The sequence below is a fragment of the Pelophylax lessonae genome (genome assembly GCF_965119305.1).
Source record: "Pelophylax lessonae genome assembly, chromosome: 5".
NCBI classification, from domain to species: domain Eukaryota; kingdom Metazoa; phylum Chordata; class Amphibia; order Anura; family Ranidae; genus Pelophylax; species Pelophylax lessonae.
This window is the reverse complement of record NC_138772.1, coordinates 328,414,566-328,427,845: the sequence shown is the minus strand read 5'-3', so window position 1 is coordinate 328,427,845 and position 13,280 is coordinate 328,414,566. Positions and strand designations below refer to the sequence as shown.

The 13,280-nt window shown below is 38.3% G+C and overlaps 1 protein-coding gene across 1 annotated transcript in view; it reads right to left on the bottom strand.

Annotated features, from left to right (window-relative positions):
* Window positions 1–13,280, bottom strand: part of LOC309556510 (uncharacterized protein) — a gene marked incomplete at its 5' end in the record, with an annotated part of 148,846 nt that overhangs the window by 42,091 nt on the left and 93,475 nt on the right. The window contains 5 exons of the mRNA XM_082258959.1: window positions 4,005–4,049; window positions 6,544–6,597; window positions 8,357–8,410; window positions 11,599–11,652; window positions 12,541–12,594. Of these exons, the coding sequence (XP_082115085.1) occupies window positions 4,005–4,049; window positions 6,544–6,597; window positions 8,357–8,410; window positions 11,599–11,652; window positions 12,541–12,594 (261 nt within the window). The remainder of the gene's footprint in view (window positions 1–4,004; window positions 4,050–6,543; window positions 6,598–8,356; window positions 8,411–11,598; window positions 11,653–12,540; window positions 12,595–13,280) is intronic.

The window sequence follows — 13,280 nt, the reverse complement described above, 5'->3', positions numbered from 1 at the left end:
TTACAGGTCAATGGAACTGACCTAAAGAATATAAACAGTCATAAACTCCACAATGCAGGCTGAATTTATGTAAAAAGTATGTAATTCAAACAAGTAAGTAAAGTCATAATCTCAGTGTTGCGATGTCATCCTATTTTTCGTCAAGAAAATGAGAGAACTATGCTGGGGGGTTTCCCCGGTATGGCAGGGCAATGGAGTTGAGAAGAAAAGGGGGAGGGAGGTTTTCAGTAGAAAACGTGATCTGGAGTTTTGGAAGGGGGGGTCAGCTCATCAATTGAATAGTGAGGATAGAAAAGAGGAAAAAAAGAAGAAAGAAAAAGAGAAAAAAATTGGGCGGGGGGGATAGTGGGCCAGTATCATTGACACCTGTCTGGGGTGGAGACTTGAACTACCATCTCACTGGAGTCCCTAGCTCAGCACCAATATGAAAAAGGTAGAGATGGGTAGAAACTCATAGTCATTCATGTACCAGGAAGAGTACCTAAAGTAATTTCAATAGAACCATTTCTTATTCACATCTGAGGTCCTGTCCTTAAAGAAGAACTATGGGCAAAACTTTTTTTTTTTTTTCATTTTGGATAGAGCAAGGAAGGGTTTTAACCCCTGTCAGATTTATTTTCACCATCCGTGTCCCATTGCAGAGATTTCCCTTCACTTCCTGTCCCATAGCCAAACAGGAAGTAAGAGGAAATCCATGCAAATTAAGGGAAATCCTTGGGGATACCCAGATCACCAAAACTAGGGCCTTCATTGGAAGATTTTCCCTCTATTACTTTTCTGGGGACAACCCAAAATTTGGGATTTTCTTTTACTTTAGCTTTCAATGACAAACGGTAAACAGGACAAATATAGAGGGTAAATCTCCTTTACAGGGGGAAACAGACAGCAATAAAAATGGACAGGTGTTCAATCATGGCTCAGTGCTCATAGTCTCACCCCACACTGTGAAGGGTTTTCTTCTGTTTCACAGTTGGAGGTGATCTACTTTTCCTTGCACTGGGGATGCAAGCCTTAGTCGCATCTAGCAGCTGCAGGAGCATTTATTTTTTTTTACAACATGTAGACGCATAGGAGTAAGATGAAGAAAGATGGCTGTTGAAATGTCTGCTAGAGAAAACCTGTGGGGGGGGGGGGGGGTGAATAATCTCAAGGACAGGTCGCCAAAAGCTATGCAAGACTGGACATTCCTAAAATATATGCAAAAAACTGATATGCGTATCATATCGCCAGCAGGTCAAGGGATGTGGGGGAAAGAGTGTGGTTAGTTTAGCTTGTGTTCTGTACCATCAGGTGAAGATCTTATAAGATATTTCTTGGTATTTATCATTTATTGATGCCTTATAAGATTTGCTTTTTTGGTTTCTCTGAAAATGTAAACCCTAGGTCAGTCTCCCATTTCTGGAGAAACCCTGGATCACTTCAGGAACATACGTTCACAAACACTTTATAGGAAATGGATAACGCCCAGAAGTGCACGTCCTTTCAAAGCACATTACTTTTCTGAGGAACTGTTGTGGTGTGGGGAGGGGGTGCAGAAAATGGGACAGTTATAGCCGCCACCAATTGTCCAGTGTCACGCCTCCTGTAAGGTTGTGAGATAGAATAAATCACACCAGTCAGTATTGGTGAAGAAGTCTCTCGCTCTAGTTGGACCATTTGCTGCCCAAGCTTTAAAAAGTTTGTCAGTTCTAACTGCGACTACCCACTATGGTAAAATATCTGGACATTTCACATAGCATGGGTCATATTAGCAGGTGCTTATGGAGTAAAGAATTGGTGAATTGACCTGAAAAGGGAAGTCCTGTCAGGGGGACAGATGAGTTGTCCTGTTTCAGGGATCATATTTGTACCATTCAATGCCTCATGTCATGTGGGAAGCTGTGTATTACCTGGCTGGGTCTGATAGGCCCACTCCTTCCTGGTCTTTTCACCTCATCAACATATCTTTACTGATCCAAGGCAAGTTGCCCTGCCATACATAACCAGTAAACTCTGCCTTAAGTGACAGAAAATATGTTCAGGGAATATGTATTGGTAAAGTGCAGAGCAGATAAAGGATTCTGGGTATCACATTAAAACATTACAGCTCCCAAACGAGAACAACACTCAAGCTTTCCATGAGACCAGGTCTTTATGGATCATTTAAAAAATAGGGAGAAAATGTACTTTGAAAGTCTTGGAAATGCTGGAATGTGGGTACCGCGGTATCTTAGTGCTTGAAAAGTTCCAACGAAATGGAAAGGTTGGACATAGAGCATAGCGTCCGGTAAGTTGACATTCAAGGTCTCCAATTTTTGGAGGGTAATCTTTAAATTTGATAGTTTGCCACATTTCCTGAATTCTCAAAGAAGGGATGGTAGTGAGATAATTGAGTTTATTACATCATTTATTACACGTGCCATGAAACCAGTAATGTTAGAGTTTTTGTGGTTGTGCTGCAGAAGTGGTTCAAGGGTAAATACAAAAATCAATAGTAATAGGGGATAACCTTATCAGGTACTGTTTCAGATGTTAAAAACAGATGAATCAGTTTTTATCTGGACTGTTGCTGGTGGAGTGAAATAAAGTGCTTGTATCCATGAGCACATGGGGGGGGGCGGTCCCTATCTGTGTGAGGACAGCTTGCATAAACGTCCAGTCATATTATGTCTCCCCTCCCTTGTGGGAATTACCCATCTTGGTCCGGGGGAGTGGCGGCTGGTGCTCTATGGGCCAGGGGGGCGGCAGACAGACCACACCCCCCTGGTAGCTGGCTCACTCACCCTCTTCTCCTCAGTCTCCTGCATCTCCTCCCTCCTCCTCCTCCTTGGCCAATGGCATGGCTTCTCCTTTCAGCCAATCGGGAAACGGGTCCTGCTTCCTGATTGGCCAGGAGGAGGATCCGTGTGACAATAGCGAATATTAATTCGCTATTGTAACACAACTGGGTGGGCTCAGGGCGCAGTGCTCTGTGCACGAGTCCACCCTTTTTTGAAGCCTATTAGAGCTTCCAAAAAAAAAACCCCATTGGAATCCATGCGTCCGGTGCCCTGCATGTATATTAGGGGGCCCGATGCATGGATGGGGGGGTGGCGCCCCTGCGCCCCCAATGGATGGGCCGCCACTGGTCCGGGGTGATGATCAGTTGTAGGATAGGACTAAGCTGGTTGGCCAATATTTTAGAGAATAACTTTAAGTCACAGTTCAGCAGGTATTTATGCAAATCTTAACCTGACTGTGTTGCTTTACTAAAGTTGCTGAAATATAATCACCCTGTAAAATATAAAAATTAAGAAATCCCCATCTGAATTGTCTTCTGAAAGTGATACTTCAGGGAATGTCGGTTTGCTGTGTTGCCTACAGCACTCAATGGTTCTTCCAATTCTGCCAAACTCTCTTGTCTTGAAAAGATGAGAAAGAACCACTGAGCGCTGCAGGGCACTCAGCAAAATTTCAGAAGACAATTTAGATGAGGATTATTAAAAAATTAGTTATTGGAAAAAAAAAAACTTAGTTATGGTACAGTTAGTTAAGTAAATTTCACTTTATTCTTTTACAGGATAACATTGTTTCAACTTCTGCAAAGTGACAAAGTCACTTAAAATGTAACATATTTTCTTGGTCAATGTTTATTTTTTTTTTAAGTTTAAAAGTTTGTATATTGGTTTCGATTTACAAAGCTAACACATCAAGATAAGGCTACTTATTTAAAAAAAGTGACTGTATTTTGAAAATGACATGGCTAAAATAAAGATTGATATCCTTTTGTAAAAGCTTTGTGAATTAAACCGATCAAGCATATCTATTTTTATTCATTCATTATTCATTACAGGCCTTTATTGATCCACCACTGGAAGTTAAAATTATTTTTTAAAAGTTAACATAAAGGAAATACATAAAGTACTTTAGAATAAGCACAAATAATCACTAATTCTACATTTACCTAAAAAAATGGTTTGTTATATTTAACAGTCTTTTTACATGTCATACAATTCATAGTGCACCTATCTGAACATAATACTGACCTTTATTCCTCGATCTCCTGGATCTCCTAGAACTCCAAGGTAACCCTGAAAAAAGTATGACAGTCAAAGGAAGGCTTTCAATTAATAATAAGTAAAAAAATAATAATTTATGAGCAAATTTATAGTTAATTGTCTCCAAAGCGCATTACACCATTTAAAAAAGTTTAATATAAAGTAATGCTTTTTGCAATATCAAGCAAAGCAAGAGGTTAACTTTAATGTGGATGCCTGGAGTTGCTTTTACTTACTTTCTCCTGTCACTTCCTCAAAGATTTATTAAGTCAAAGAAGTGAAATAGCATACCTGATACTTCCTGTTATGGGGGAGCATGTCACATGACCCATAAACTTGGTTTATTAAACTCAAACAGTTGTACATAATTGTATAAGTGCATATAATTACAGTAATCATATCAAAAATTTGAGTATAAATATGTTTCATAAAATAAAAAAACTGTAACAGTGGCAGCCTCCTGTGTGCTTTTGTTACAGAATACATTCTACAACATATTGCCAATACGTTCACTTGTACTAGTTAGTCATAACTGAAAGGCTGGGGAGGTCACCCTGAACTTCAATTTGGTGATAAGTAAACAAGCACAGATCTGCAAACACTATATCTACATTTATCCAAATTATAGCATCACAAAAAAACAATTTCTAACTTAATTTCTGAAATCTCAGAACTTTACCCAAAAGGGGAAGTTACACTTGCTTTACTCCCACCACCAAGACCCCCCCCCCATCCACCCTGTTTCTTTTAATGTTGGCAATTTTTGGGGGGGTGGGGGGTAGGGGGCACCTAGTTTTGACAGGTACCCGCTTCCACTTCCATTCGGATTGCGGACCGCATTCTTCTGGGACACATCACAGGTAACAGAAGACTGGGGAAATATTCACAAAGTACAGCATGGCTCGCGCTCGAGTGAGGACAGTGCTGGATTCCTGATTGAACATGTAAATTTGCTTATAATAAAAGTCAGTGGCTATAGTATTTGTAGCTGCTGACTTAATTTTTTAGGGGGAGACTGGAGCTCCTCTTTAAAGACTTTTCTCATGTTGCTTGTGTTCATCTTCTTTAAATATAGACATTACAAAATGTTAAAATTAAGCACTGAAATACTTTAAAATCAATCTCAAATACCCATAGCCCACTCTACCCACCAATATTTCAGGAAACCCTGTCCTACTGCCCCCTCTCCTGAAAACTTTAGAAATTGACATACTGGGGCAGTAGGAACTAGAAGTATAACAAACTTTGAACAGATATTTTGCAAGTGTGTGCATTGTCATCAGTTTCTATGCTTTTAAATAGAACATTTGTTTTTTAATTATTTTGATTAAGTTTCCAACAAACATTAGAAAAACAAAGACCACCTTCATACACAAATTACCACAGGCAGATCTATGTAAAAGTAGAAAAGAAAGATACAAAAACACATATAGAAAAGAAAAAGAAACAAGAAAAAGAAACAATGTGACAACAGCTTGCCTGCAGCTAGTACAGCACACTCTATCTCAAATGAGAATACAGGATCATCACACCTCCCCACAACCCCCGAGCATGCACTTACAGATCATAGTATCTATTACAATTCTATAGTGTAAGATCATTAAAAAAATTTAAGACAATAAAGGCAATGATCAGAGATACACCATTTCCTCAACCTGAAACCGTATAAGGAGAGTCAACCCATCCCCCATCGCTTCTCAAACATATGCGCTACTCCCCTACTGATAGAGTGGAACAACACTAATAACCAATTTAACCCTCCTCTTATGTTAGAATTCCGTTACTATCCATGATGTTAGGGTCAGTTTTGACCCGTGTTTTAAATTAGCCATAAAATACCCTCTGAATAATTATTTATCATCAAATTTGTTTCTTACCTCTTGGTTACCTTGTTAGGCTTCTTTATCCTTGAAAAGATTGGTTTTAATATTTTTGGTGTGACCCCTAGACCTTTCTTTTGATAGCATACCTCTCATTGTCAAATTGAAAAAATGGTAAAATAAAGTCAGCAACTCTGAAATGAATTTGTCCTATGTTTCTTCACTTTATTTAGAGAAGCAGACAAGCAGGAAAAGAGATAGGCCCCTCCCTAACTACAGCTCACAGGGTTGAGAGGGGATTGGCTGTCAGTGTTACTAAGCAGAGAGAGTGTTTATGATTTCAGTTTTGGCACTTATTAGTGTCCTAAAATCCTATATTATAACTGGGTCAGAATTGACCCTAACACCATGAACGTCTTAATTTTCACCACAGTATTTTATAATTTAGTGAAAAGGATTATTTTTCTATTACATTGTTTAAATAGAGGTTCCTGACAAAGTAAAAAAATCTTGATGCAATAAACAAATTTATGTGATACTTATAGACATTCAAAACCTGAAAACGGGTCCGTTTTGACCCTAACACAAGAGGAGGGTTAAATATAACATTTAAGACTGTACACAATTTGATGTTGTGAGAAGTAATTTGAATAACTTACATTGTAAAAAAAAAAAAAAAATCAACAAAGAATTCGCTGGAGTATTACCAAATATCCTCTTTCTCCTTGGCTTCCTGAAAATCCGGGCCCACCTTTATCCCCCTGTGAAGTTAGAATAAATGTGTTATTTTTATGTTCCTGTAAACAAATGGGAATATCATAATTTGAAAAAAGCCAAATATTTTAATCAAAATGTACATTATTATATCTATATTCAAATTTCTCAGGTATTTTCTTTATTTGCAGCATGCAGTTTCAACAACTTTTAAGTTTATCCTATTATTCCTGAAATAAGAAGTATTGGAAAATATGCCCAACTGGTAACTTATTATTTGCCTTGTGGTCAATGACAACTCAAAGTGAACTACATTTCCCATCATATATGATGTACTGTATTTTTCTCAAAATTGTGGGGATTTTATTTTATAAAAAAAAAAAAAAAAAAAAAAAAAACAATCTACGCAAAGATACATACAGAAGAATTTCCATAGTTTTAAAGGGTACTGTGTTTAACATGAGCCACCAAAAAGCAGAACCTATAAGCGAATTTGTCTATTGCTGATAAAAGGGAGTGCAGCCTAAAATCAGACAGTGAGAAAAGTTGCTATCTGTTTCAATCTCATTGGGAGTCAGGTGTCTGTCGCTACCCCAAACCTTTGACTGGTAAAAAGGTTTTTAAGCTTCAACAAATGAGTTACGATCAGATGAACTGAAACATTATTAACAGTTGTTATACGCCTTCTAATTTCTGTATATAAAAATGCTTTCCAGTTAAAGTACTTTAATAGTGAAACTTGAAAAGAGCTCCTCCTATGGACTTAATAGTGACTGGGAAAAGCAGTTGCATGTTTCACCTACAATACTACCAAATTTGAATACTTCCAAAACAATTAATTGGAATAAAAATGATATGCCCTTTCCCATGGCCCAGCCACAGAAATAACCCAGATCTCTAGGAGATTCATCACAAAATCATGATACTGCATACAATGGACCACAGTTGATGGAGACCTTTCTACAGAACTTCATGAACAATTCTAGGGAAGATACACATTTACCTATAAATCAGAAAACTTAAGACTATAGAAAGTGCCTTTATATAGCTTGATACATTGGGTTTTTAAATGAACCACAGAAATCTTTCACAAACAAATGTAATTCAGATGCAAGCAGAGACCATACTTTTTCCATAAGAAAGGTAAAATAGCACATGTAATATATATATATATATATTTAGATTTTGATTTTTTTCATTTCTCAACATCTCTGTATAATGTTGTGTGACTTTTCAATTTTCAAGTAATTTTGTTAGCATGGAGCATTACTACACACATACCACACTTGCGTTCAATATTAATAGATGATAAAAAAAAACCCAATCTATTACCATAAACTCTACAATATGCCATATCCTACATTATAAATGGGAAAAATGTACTTTACATAAAATAGGACAGAAATACAGCCTATGCAATATCACACCAGTGGAAAATCTTTGAATCTACTTTTTGTCTTCAAGCAAAAAGTCATGAGCTTATGGTTACTGGCTAATTCAAGTTTGTTTTTCTTATTCAGTTACTTTGCTGGACCTACAGAAAGAGCTTTTCTATTCCTGAAAGTCTCAACCTGGAAATTTTACTCAAAGATAACATATTTAAAAGCCTTCTCGATGTTGTCTTGGAAATTTGGCTTTTTCATTTGGCGACTATTTTGCTTCCATTGGTTTGCCAAAATATCATGAAAGGGAACATCTAAAAGCTTGCACATCACCCAAAACCAACTGCTTACAACTATATATCTCAATAGTATCATTCATGCATTTAACCAAAATGTTTTTTATGTTAAATTAAAAAAAAAATACCTTCTGTCCTTTTAGTCCCTCGGGTCCTTGCCTTCCTGGTTTCCCACGAGATCCCTATAAATAAAATGTTTTGGTATGGTAAATATACATACTGAAATTAGCCCTAAAGCCATGCCTTTTAGATTTTTTTTTAATATGCTTAATATGAGAAAAAGAAATCAGCTAAACATAAACATGTTTGAGAACATTTTAAAGCATTGTTCTATGTACATCTTGAAATTATGCTGTATATTGTACGTACTGTACATTTGAACCGCCGTATTTGCTTGTTACAAAACCAAACTCCACTTCCTGATGTTTCTTTTATCTTGCTGAAAAAATCTGTTGGATTGAAAACAATAGGCTCTCTGCACTAACTTCCAACACTAACAATACACTTGGTAACTAGACGCCATGGTATGTTTGCCTAGGTGGTACAATAAAAGCTCAGAGCAGCAACAAATTTTTCAAGGAAAGAAAGAAATATTCTTAGATTATTTTTCGTATTGATATGATTTTATCTATTAATTCATGTATATTGTTTTGTTTTTTTTTTTTAACGACACTAGGCCCATTTTAGACTATTGCAGTGTGCAGAGATTAATAAATATCATATTCAAAATCAAAGCAAAGCCTAAATGTAAGTTAGGATGTTGTTTACTGGGTTGGCCAAAATGATAACCCATTAATAAAGCAATAAAATTATGAACACCTTTCTTAACTTTTTTCCTTTCATATACTGTAGACCCTAGAAATTTTTGTATTGGTTTAAGTAAATTTACCTTTTTTATTTGATATGTAACACATTATATTCTACTACTCCTTGGCTATGTGAAAGACCTTGGCTTCTTGATTAGGTTCAGCCCAGTCTGGTTTAAATGTCCTTTAAATTTATTTTTAACTGTTCACATAGGTCCCTTTTTGCATTTGCCAGATCCCACACCCTACCAGAAATATATATGGTGCAAGGATGCTCCAAGTATCAATTCAGTGCTAACCTAAACTTGACTGCCTATCACAAGCTGATAACTACAGTATCTCACAAAAGTGAGTACACCCCTCACATTTTTTGTAAATATTTTATGATATCTTTTCATGTGACACTGAAGAAATGACACTTTGCTACAATGTAAAGTAGTGAGTGTATAGCTTGTATTTGCTGTCCCTTCAAAATAACTCAACACACAGCCATTAATGTCTAAACCGCTGAAGTGTCCAAATTGGGCCCAAAGTGTCAATATTTTGTGTGGCCACCATTATTTTCCAGCACTGCCCTAACCCTCTTGGGCATGCAGTTCACCAGAGCTTCACAGGTTGCCACTGGAGTCCTCTTCCACTCCTCCATGACGACATCACAGAGCTGGTGGATGTTGGAGACCTTGCGCTCCTCCACCTTCCATTTGTGGATGCCCCACAGATGCTCAATAGGGTTTAGGTCTGGAGACATGCTTGGCCAGTCCATCACCTTTACCCTCAGCTTCTTTAGCAAGGCAGCGGTTGTCTTGAAGGTGTGTTTGGGGTCATTATCATGTTGGAATACTGCCCTGTGGCCAAGTCCCTGATGGGAAGGGATCATGCTCTGCTTCAGTATGTCACAGTACATGTTGACATTCATGGTTCTCTCAATGAACTGTAGCTCCCCAGTGCCGGCAGCACTCATGCAGGCCCAGACCATGACACTCCCACCACCATGCTTAACTGTAGGCAAGACATGCTTGTCTTTGTACTCATCACCTGGTTCCCGCCACACACGCTTCACACCATCTTAACCAAAAAAGTTTATCTTGGTCTCATCAGACCGCAGGACATGGTTCCAATAATCCATGTCCTTAGTCTGCTTGTCTTCAGCAAACTGTTTGCAAGCTTTTTTGTGCATTATCTTTAGAAGAGGCTTCCTTCTAGGATGAGAGCCATGCAGACCAATTTGATGCAATGCTGGCAGTACTCATACGTCTATTTCCCAAAGACAACCTCTGGATATGACGCTGAGCATGTGCATTCAACAAACTTCTTATAGCCTATGCCATTTTTATGTAGAGCAACAATTCTTTTTTTCAGATCCTCTGAGAGTCCTTTGCCATGAGGTGCCATGTTGGACTTCCAGTGACCAGTAAGAGAGTGAGAGCAAAAACACCAAATTTAGCACACCTGCTCCCCATTCACACCTGAGAACTTGTAACACCAGTGAGTCACATGACATCGGGGAGTGAAAATGGCTAATTGGGCCCAATTTGAACATTTTCACTTAGGGTTGTACTCACTTTTCTTACCAGTGGTTTAGACATTAATGGCTGTGTGTTGAGTTATTTTGAGGGGACAGCAAATTGACATTGTTATACAAGCTGTACACTTATTGCTTTACATTGCAGCAAAGTGTAATTTCTTTAGTGTTGTCACATTAAAAGATATAATAAAATATTTACAAAAATGTGAAAGGTGTACTAACTTTTGTGAGACACTGTATTAAGACTAGTGCTCTGCTGAATGTAGTGATTGCCTAATGTACTATACCTAACATCCAGAAACACAGCTCTTTGGAATCAAGGCATATTAATCATATCATGATGGAAGGAGTACCTGGGCAGTTTGTGGTCTGATTCTGCAAAAGACTTAAACATGAGCCTGATTTAGGCTTTAAAAGAGAAGTATGGGGTTTGGCTTTTTTCCCCATTAATACTTACCTAGGTGGATGCAACATTGGTCCAGTGCTGCATCTGTCCCCCCGGCGCCTCTGCACAGAGAACAGAGCGATTGAACACCGCTGATCGCTCGGTTCTGATAGCTCCGCAAGCAGAGAGCTGCTAACTGTCAATCAGCAGCTCTCTGCTCTGCCTCTCCTCGCTCATTGGAGCGCTGGGCTGTGGAGGGGTGGGGAGCGGCCGGCTCAGGCTCTCAGCGGCTCTCTGAGAGGCTGAGTCGGGTGTCGGTCCAGGAACCTGGCAGATCCTGACTCCATGGTCGTGATCACGCGGTGCCTGAACCGACTTCTGTGATGTCAGCAGAGAGAGGACTTCAGCCTGCTTTCTGCTGCAAATGGGTCACAGGAGTGCAGAACGAACTGCACTCCTGTGATCCATAGGAGATGTACAGCCAAACAAGCTTTGACTGTACATCTCCTTTAATTTTAACTTCTAATAATATCATCTACTTTTAAATAAGATTTGACCTAAAATAAAGGCCTTTATGTGTTGTTCCATTACACGTTGATGTCCTACAAGTGAGGATGAAAAGAAAGCTGTAATGTATGCAGATATGAAAATAACCTTTTCACCAGAAGGTCCACCAATGCCATCAGTACCAATCCTGCCAATGTCACCCTAGAAGAGGAGCACATGTAAAATAATATTTAAAAAAAGTATATATTTATACATTATAAAATAATTGTATAACATTATTGTCCTAGTACAGAGACAAGAATAGCACATATATCCCTGATAGCATCTCAAGAAATTGGTGGCGTAATAGTGGTTGATCTACATGTTTGAAAGCACCAGAAAGCCTGTAGTCCTTTGTCTCTATGTTCCATGATTTACATCTATAGCTTCTAGGAACAACAATGCCCAGTACTGTTTTTATAGTATGTATCAATGAATTAGGCAACCCGGTCTTTACTTATATTTATGAATAGCAGTGCTTTTACAGGTATTGTTCAATTCACATATTTTAATGTATTTGTTTATAGCAATGTTTCTTCCCATCTCTTAGTGTTAAGCTAGCTATTCAGAGGAATCAGCCAAAATTCTAAAAACAGTTGGCCCTAGTGAATCGACAAAAGTCGATTACTTTGTTGAGTTTTGTCCAAAAATCAATCCAAGGCCAATCAGTTTCAGGCTGTCAGAATACACCAGCCCAGCAGTGGCTGTTTGTGTGGATGGAAGAATGTGTTAGATTTTTTCCTTTAAGCATGCAGGCTGAATAAAAGAAAGCTATTTGTGTATGGCTTTTTGTCACTCTATTTTGTTTGAAAAATTTAGTTTTTTGAGTAAATATAAAATAAGTGGTTTTCCTCTTTTTTTTAATGAATAGTTCAACTACTATAGACTGAAGATAAGAAGATATGATACACTGAAGAAAAAATAATTTGAGGTGGCAAGGTTGCAAAACCATGTTAGATGAGCAAAAAAGGGTTAACATCCTAGATTGTAAGTTTAAATAGTATATTTTTTTTTCTTTGTAACCTAACCTTTATTGTTCATTCTACTCACCTCATCTCCTTTCTCTCCAGACTGTCCTTGCGGCCCTGTAAGACCAGGTTCACCCTGTAGGGCAAAATAATTTAGGAAAATTCTTACTTGTAATCTAGGTTATTAGGTGTTACTAACAGTTCATGTTGATCACACAGTCTGAGCAAAGTACTACCATTTATAAGGGCTTATACCTTATTTGAAAGAAGCCACCTCAATTTTTTGGTGTATCGTGGTTGTTGGGTTCAAGTACACAGGGAGTTATAACTTGGAGCAGCAACTCCTCTGGGGGTAGCACAACGTGTGCATACAGGACTAAGTTGGTCTAAAAAGGGCCCTGAAGGACCAGTATTAGAATACTAGTCTGATGTGCCTGTGCTAATCCCCTTTTATGGACAGGTTTTATATACTGTATATATATATATATATATATATATTGTAACAGGAAGTCAGCTAAATCTGGGAATGTAGTCACAGGAAGGAGATACATTTCTACCTGATTTAGAAAGTCCATTAATTAATTTAGGGTGTTGGCTACAGAGCTAGCCAGCAGGAAGTTGAAAGGCCTTCACCTGTTCAGAATGAGGGAGTTAAGGCTCTATAATTTGTTCAGAGAAATTCCTATTGTTTGCTGCCTCCAGAAGCTGCATCCTGAAGCCATGTGGGCTGGGAGCAGGAGGACAGTCAGCGTGTGCCTCCCGACAGGATGTGTGGGCCTGGGAGAAGACCCCCCGGAGTGATGTGTGCCCGGGACGGTAACC